The 8,032-nt window shown below is 58.7% G+C and overlaps 3 protein-coding genes across 3 annotated transcripts; all 3 read right to left on the bottom strand.

Moving 5' to 3' along the window:
• Positions 1-228: 228 nt before the first annotated feature.
• On the bottom strand, positions 229-748 carry LOC308057900 (putative tenascin-XA). The gene has a single exon (XM_080411918.1). The coding sequence runs from the start codon at positions 705-707 to the stop codon at positions 324-326; it is 384 nt and encodes a 127-aa protein (XP_080268044.1). The 5' UTR covers positions 708-748; the 3' UTR covers positions 229-323.
• A 2,209-nt stretch (positions 749-2,957) lies between these two features.
• On the bottom strand, positions 2,958-3,463 carry LOC308057899 (putative tenascin-XA). Its single transcript, XM_080411917.1, has one exon. The coding sequence runs from the start codon at positions 3,448-3,450 to the stop codon at positions 3,004-3,006; it is 447 nt and encodes a 148-aa protein (XP_080268043.1). The 5' UTR covers positions 3,451-3,463; the 3' UTR covers positions 2,958-3,003.
• A 3,869-nt stretch (positions 3,464-7,332) lies between these two features.
• Positions 7,333-7,803, bottom strand: LOC308057901 (putative tenascin-XA). The gene has a single exon (XM_080411919.1). It carries the CDS (start codon positions 7,786-7,788, stop codon positions 7,405-7,407), a length of 384 nt encoding a protein of 127 aa, XP_080268045.1. The 5' UTR covers positions 7,789-7,803; the 3' UTR covers positions 7,333-7,404.
• Between the last annotated feature and the right edge of the window lie 229 nt (positions 7,804-8,032).

Below are 8,032 nucleotides of genomic sequence, written 5' to 3'. Positions count from 1 at the left end.
CCAACCATGCCTATGTCAACCCATCCATCCAACCATCCAACCATCCACCCTCCCACCACTCACCCAGTCAACCCCATTCCCACCCAGGCAGTCAATCAACCAAAGAGACACAAACCCATCTGAGCACCCATCCACCCACCCACCCACCCACCCACCCATGACCAATCCCATCCCTTTGTCCATCCCACTCCCGCGCACCCATCCATGCATCCAGCCCCAAACCACCACCCAACGGCTCTTCCCGTGTCCCACCAGGCCCAGCACACCCAACAGGGGTCCTACCGAGCCCCTGCCCACAGCAAACCCATGGTCAGCAGCGTCCCTCACGCCCCCTCACCTGTGACGGCGTCGGTGGAGACGGGGCCCAGGCGCTTCCGCCCCCTCAGCCCGTACAGGTTGAACTTGTAGCGGCGCGACGGTGCCAGCCCCGGCACGGTCACCGTGCGGGAAGCGCCGTCCACGGGCAGCACCTGGGGCTGGCCCTGGGCGTCCCTGTACTGCACCGTGAAGGAGTCAAAGGTGCCCTCGGGGACGCTCCACTCCAGCTGGACGGACTCGGGGGTGACGTGGGAGGCCGTCAGCTCGCCCAGGGCGGGCGCGGATGGCGGTTCCTCCTCCGCATGGGCTGCAGCTGCCGCACGGAGGGGACAATGTCGGCCACCGGCGTCCGCACGTCTGTCCAGCCGTGCCCACATCCACCCGTCCATCCTCCATCCATCCCTCCAGCCAACTAACCAACCACGAGTCCAACCTCCATCCATCCAACCATCCCCATGGCATTGCATCCACCCATCCACCCATCCATCCATCCATCCATCCATCCATGCATCCATCCAACCAAACATCCAACTATCCAACCAATGAATCAAGACGTCCATCGTCCATTCATCCCTCCCTCCCTCCCTCCATCCAACCAATAAACTCAGTCCACCCATCCATCCATCCAAATAACTGAACGTCGTTCCATCCATCCCCCCACCCATCCATCCACATTTCCCCCCACTCAACAAATCAACCAAGGGGTTCAGTATCCATTCATCCTTACATTTTTCCATCCCTCCATCCATCCATCCAGTCAAGCATCCAACCACCAAGACAGTCAATCCATCAAAACGACACAAAACCATCCAACCATCCATCGCCCCATTGAGCCAATGAACCAACAAGTCCAACATCCATTCATCCAACCATAACTATGTCATTCCTCCCACTCATCCATCCATCCTTTCATCCTTTCATCCATCCACCCATCCATCCATCCATCCCTCCCCCCATCTGTCCATCCATCCATCCATCCCTCCCTCCCTCCATCCATCCACCCATCCTTCCATCAACATTTCTCTCAACTCAACCGATGAACGAGAAAGTTCATCATCCATCCATCTATCCAACCATCCTGGTCATTCCATCATTGCTCTCTCCATCCATGCACCCAAAGAGACACAAACCCATCCAAACACCCATCGCCCCATTGAGCCAGTGAACCAACAAGTCCAACATCCATTCATACAGCCATGACTATGTCTTTCCATCCATCCATCCATCCATCCATCCATCCATCCAGTCAACTAGGAAGTTCTCAATCCATTCATCCAACCATGCCTATGTCAACCCATCCATCCATCCATCCAACCATCCATCCTCCCACCACTCACCCAGTCAACCCCATTCCCACCCAGGCAGTCAATCAATCAAAGAGACACAAACCCATCTGAGCAACCATCCAACCATCCACCCACCCACCCATGACCAATCCCATCCCTTTGTCCATCCCACTTCCGCGCACCCATCCATGGATCCAGCCCCAAACCACCACCCAACGGCTCTTCCCGTGTCCCACCAGGCCCAACACACCCAACAGGGGTCCTACCGAGCCCCTGCCCACAGCAAACCCATGGTCAGCAGCGTCCCTCACGCCCCCTCACCTGTGACGGCGTCGGTGGAGACGGGGCCCAGGCGCTTCCGCCCCCTCAGCCCGTACAGGTTGAACTTGTAGCGGCGCGACGGTGCCAGCCCCGGCACGGTCACCGTGCGGGAAGCGCCGTCCACGGGCAGCACCTGGGGCTGGCCTTGGGCGTCCCTGTACTGCACCGTGAAGGAGTCAAAGGTGCCCTCGGGGACGCTCCACTCCAGCTGGACGGACTCGGGGGTGACGTGGGAGGCCGTCAGCTCGCCCAGGGCGGGCGCGGATGGCGGTTCCTCCTCCGCATGGGCTGCAGCTGCCGCACGGAGGGGACAGTGTCGGCCACCGGCGTCCGCACGTCTGTCCAGCCGTGCCCACATCCACCCGTCCATCCTCCATCCATCCCTCCAGCCAACTAACCAACCACGAGTCCAACCTCCATCCATCCAACCATCCCCATGGCATTGCATCCACCCATCCACCCATCCATCCAACCAACCAACTATCCAACCAATGAACCAAGAAGTCCGTCATCCCTCCCTCCCTCCCTTTCTCCATCCAACCAATAAACTCACTTCAACATCCATCCATCCAAATATCTGAACGTCGTTCCATCCATCCCCCCACCCATCCATATAACCATCGAGTCAACGACACAGCCACCCAAGACTCTCGACCCCGTTTAAACAGCATCCATCCATCTCTTTATCCATCCATCCATCCATCCATCCATCCAATCCACTAGGACCTTCTCAATCCATTCATCCAACCATGCCTATGTCAACCCATCCATCCAATCATCCAACCATCCATCCTCCCACCACTCACCCAGTCAACCCCATTCCCACCCAGATAGTCAATCAACCAAAGAGACACAAACCCATCTGAGCACCCATCGAACCATCCGAAGAACCACCCACCCACCCACCCACCCATGACCAATCCCATCCCTTTGTCCATCCCACTCCCACGCACCCACCCATGGATCCAGCCCCAAACCACCACCCAACGGCTCTTCCCGTGTCCCACCAGGCCCAACACACCCAACAGGGGTCCTACCGAGCCCCTGCCCACAGCAAACCCATGGTCAGCAGCGTCCCTCACGCCCCCTCACCTGTGACGGCGTCGGTGGAGACGGGGCCCAGGCGCTTCCGCCCCCTCAGCCCGTACAGGTTGAACTTGTAGCGGCGCGACGGTGCCAGCCCCGGCACGGTCACCGTGCGGGAAGCGCCGTCCACGGGCAGCACCTGGGGCTGGCCCTGGGCGTCCCTGTACTGCACCGTGAAGGAGTCAAAGGTGCCCTCGGGGACGCTCCACTCCAGCTGGACGGACTCGGGGGTGACGTGGGAGGCCGTCAGCTCGCCCAGGGCGGGCGCGGATGGCGGTTCCTCCTCCGCATGGGCTGCAGCTGCTGCACGGAGGGGACAGTGTCGGCCACCGGCGTCCGCACGTCTGTCCAGCCGTGCCCACATCCTTCCGTCCATCCTCCATCCATCTCTCCAGTCAACCAATGAAACAAGGAGTCCAACATTCATCCATCCCTCCATCCATCCATCCGTCCATCCATCCGTCCGTCCATCCGTCCATCAACATTCCCTCAACTCAACTGATAAACCAGGAAGTTCATCATCCATCCATCTATCCAACCATCCCTGTCATTCCATCATCGCTCTCTCCATCCATGCACCCAAAGAGACACAAACCCATCCAACCATCCATCGCCCCACTGAGCCAACATCCAACCAACAAGTCCAACATCCATTCATCCATCCATAACTATGTCATTCCATCCTTGCATCCATCCATCCATCCACCCATTCATCCACCCATCCATCCATCCTTCCATGAAGTCAACGACACAGCCACCCATGAGACACAAGCCGATCCAAGTACCATCCATCCCTCCATCCATCCAGCTATTCAACTAACTTCAACATCCCTTCACCCAACACCTGAATGTCATCACATCCATCCCCTGACCAATCCATCTACATTTCCCACATCTCAACCAACACAACCAATCCATTTATCCAAAAATACTGATCATCACATCAACCCATCCATCCATCCATCCACCCTTTCGTCCACCCATCCACCCACCCATCCATCCATACACCCATCTATCCATCCATCCAATCAACCACCCACTCACCCACCCACCCACCCACCCATGACCAATCCCATCCCTTTGTCCATCCCACTCCCGCGCACCCACCCATGGATCCAGCCCCAAACCACCACCCAACGGCTCTTCCCGTGTCCCACCAGGCCCAACACACCCAACAGGGGTCCTACCGAGCCCCTGCCCACAGCAAACCCATGGTCAGCAGCGTCCCTCACGCCCCCTCACCTGTGACGGCGTCGGTGGAGACGGGGCCCAGGCGCTTCCGCCCCCTCAGCCCGTACAGGTTGAACTTGTAGCGGCGCGACGGTGCCAGCCCCGGCACGGTCACCGTGCGGGAAGCGCCGTCCACGGGCAGCACCTGGGGCTGGCCTTGGGCGTCCCTGTACTGCACCGTGAAGGAGTCAAAGGTGCCCTCGGGGACGCTCCACTCCAGCTGGACGGACTCGGGGGTGACGTGGGAGGCCGTCAGCTCGCCCAGGGCGGGCGCGGATGGCGGTTCCTCCTCCGCATGGGCTGCAGCTGCCGCACGGAGGGGACAGTGTCGGCCACCGGCGTCCGCACGTCTGTCCAGCCGTGCCCACATCCATCCGTCCATCCTCCATCCATCCCTCCAGCCAACTAACCAACCACGAGTCCAACCTCCATCCATCCAACCATCCCCATGGCATTGCATCCATCCATCCGTCCATCCATCCATCCATCCATCCGTCCATTCATCCATCCATCCATCCATCCATCCATCCATCCACCCATCCATCCATCCATCCACCCACCCATCCATCCATCCATCCCTCCCTCCATCCGTCCATCCCTCCATCCGTCCATCTATCCATCCATCCACCCATCCATCCCACCATCCTTCCAACAGACCACCCAGCCACCAAAACATTCAATGAACCGAAGAAACACAAACTCCTCCAGGAACTCATCCATCCACCCACCCATCCAAGCCATCAACCAAGAACTCCAACATCCATCCATCCATTCAACCAAACGTCATTCCCGCCCTCCCTCCTGATATCCATCCATCCTTCTCATCACTCAACCAACCAAACAACAAGTCCAACATCCATTCATCCAGCCATCCCTATGGCATTCCATCCACCCACCCATCCATCCATCCATCCACCCATCCACCCATCCATCCATCCACCCACCCATCCCTCCATCCATCCACCCACCCATCCATCCGTCCACCCACCCACCCACCCATTCATCCATCCACCCACCCATGCATCCATCCTTCCGTCCATCCATGCATCCACCCATCCATCCACCCGTCCATCCATCCATCCATCCATCCATCCAACTAATGAACCAAGGGGTTCAGTATCCATCCATCCATCCATCCATCCATCCGTCCAGTCAAGCACCCAACCACCAAGACAGTCAATCCATCAAAACGACACAAACCCATCAACCATTCACCCTCCACTGTACTAATGAACCAACAAGTCCAACCTCCATTCATCTAACCATCCTTCTGGCATTCCATCCATCCATCCATCCATCCAGTCAACCACCCACCCATCCCACCATCCTTCCAGTAGACCACCCAGCCACAAAGACATTCAATGAACCGAAGAAACACAAACTCCTCCAGGAACTCATCCATCCACCCACCCATCCAAGCCATCAACCAAGAACTCCAACATCCATCCATCCATTCAACCAAACGTCATTCCCGCCCTCCCTCCTGATATCCATCCATCCTTCTCATCACTCAACCAACCAAAGAACAGGTCCAACATCCATTCATCCAGCCAACCCTATGGCATTCCATCCATCCATCCATCCATCCATCCATCCACCCATCCATCCATCCATCCATCCATCCATCCACCCACCCATCCATCGGGTCAACGACACAGCCACCCAAGAAACTCGACCCCATCTAAACACCATCCATTCATCCCTTTATCCATCCATCCATCCATCCATGCATCCAATCAACTCGAAAGTTCTCAATCCATTCATCCAACCATGCCTATGTCAACCCATCCATCCAACCATCCAACCATCCATCCTCCCACCACTCACCCAGTCAACCCCATTCCCACCCAGACAGTCAATCAACCAAAGAGACACAAACCCATCTGAGCACCCATCCATCCGTCCACCCACCCACCCACCCACCCATGACCAATCCCATCCCTTTGTCCATCCCACTCCCGCGCACCCACCCATGGATCCAGCCCCAAACCACCACCCAACGGCTCTTCCCGTGTCCCACCAGGCCCAACACACCCAACAGGGGTCCTACCGAGCCCCTGCCCACAGCAAACCCGTGGTCAGCAGCGTCCCTCACGCCCCCTCACCTGTGACGGCGTCGGTGGAGACGGGGCCCAGGCGCTTCCGCCCCCTCAGCCCGTACAGGTTGAACTTGTAGCGGCGCGACGGTGCCAGCCCCGGCACGGTCACCGTGCGGGAAGCGCCGTCCACGGGCAGCACCTGGGGCTGGCCCTGGGCGTCCCTGTACTGCACCGTGAAGGAGTCAAAGGTGCCCTCGGGGACGCTCCACTCCAGCTGGACGGACTCGGAGGTGACGTGGGAGGCCGTCAGCTCGCCCAGGGCGGGCGCGGATGGCGGTTCCTCCTCCGCATGGGCTGCAGCTGCCGCACGGAGGGCACAGTGTCGGCCACCGGCGTCCGCACGTCTGTCCAGCTGTGCCCACATCCTTCCGTCCATCCTCCATCCATCCCTCCAGCCAACTAACCAACCACGAGTCCAACCTCCATCCATCCAACCATCCCCATGGCATTGCATCCACCCATCCACCCATCCATCCAACCAACCAACTATCCAACCAATGAACCAAGAAGTCCGTCATCCCTCCCTCCCTCCCTTTCTCCATCCAACCAATAAACTCACTTCAACATCCATCCATCCAAATATCTGAACGTCGTTCCATCCATCCCCCCACCCATCCATATAACCATCGAGTCAACGACACAGCCACCCAAGACTCTCGACCCCGTTTAAACAGCATCCATCCATCTCTTTATCCATCCATCCATCCATCCATCCATCCAATCAACTAGGACCTTCTCAATCCATTCATCCAACCATGCCTATGTCAACCCATCCATCCAACCACCCAACCATCCATCCTCCCACCACTCACCCAGTCAACCCCATTCCCACCCAGACAGTCAAAGAGACAAAAACCCATCTGAGCACCCATCCATCCACCCACCCACCCACCCACCCATGACCAATCCCATCCCTTTGTCCATCCCACTCCTGCGCACCCACCCATGGATCCAGCCCCAAACCACCACCCAACGGCTCTTCCCGTGTCCCACCAGGCCCAGCACACCCAACAGGGGTCCTACCGAGCCCCTGCCCACAGCAAACCCATGGTCAGCAGCGTCCCTCACGCCCCCTCACCTGTGACGGCGTCGGTGGAGACGGGGCCCAGGCGCTTCTGCCCCCTCAGCCCGTACAGGTTGAACTTGTAGCGGCGCGACGGTGCCAGCCCCGGCACGGTCACCGTGCGGGAAGCGCCGTCCACGGGCAGCACCTGGGGCTGGCCCTGGGCGTCCCTGTACTGCACCGTGAAGGAGTCAAAGGTGCCCTCGGGGACGCTCCACTCCAGCTGGACGGACTCGGGGGTGACGTGGGAGGCCGTCAGCTCGCCCAGGGCGGGCGCGGATGGCGGTTCCTCCTCCGCATGGGCTGCAGCTGCCGCACGGAGGCGACAGTGTCGGCCACCGGCGTCCGCACGTCTGTCCAGCCGTGCCCACATCCATCCGTCCATCCTCCATCCATCCCTCCAGCCAACTAACCAACCACGAGTCCAACCTCCCTCCATCCAACCATCCCTATGGCATTCCATACATACATATATCCACCCATCCATCCATCCATCCGTCCATCCATCCACCCATCCATACGTCCATCCATACGTCCATCCATCCACCCATCCATCCATCCATCCACCCACCCATCCACCCACCCATCCATCCATCCGTCCATCCATCCATCCGTCCACCCGTCCATCC

This window comes from Falco punctatus, assembly GCF_963210335.1.
Source record: "Falco punctatus genome assembly, contig: scaffold_258, whole genome shotgun sequence".
Lineage (NCBI taxonomy): Eukaryota > Metazoa > Chordata > Aves > Falconiformes > Falconidae > Falco > Falco punctatus.
This window is presented reverse-complemented; position numbering and strand designations above follow the sequence as displayed.

What these genes read in the sequence shown, in the direction of transcription:
- LOC308057900 (XM_080411918.1), bottom strand. Translation starts at nt 707, where the DNA reads ATGGACGGGTGGATGTGGGCACGGCTGGACAGACGTGCGGACGCCGGT.
- LOC308057899 (XM_080411917.1), bottom strand. Translation starts at nt 3,450, where the DNA reads ATGGAGGGATGGATGAATGTTGGACTCCTTGTTTCATTGGTTGACTGG.
- LOC308057901 (XM_080411919.1), bottom strand. Translation starts at nt 7,788, where the DNA reads ATGGACGGATGGATGTGGGCACGGCTGGACAGACGTGCGGACGCCGGT.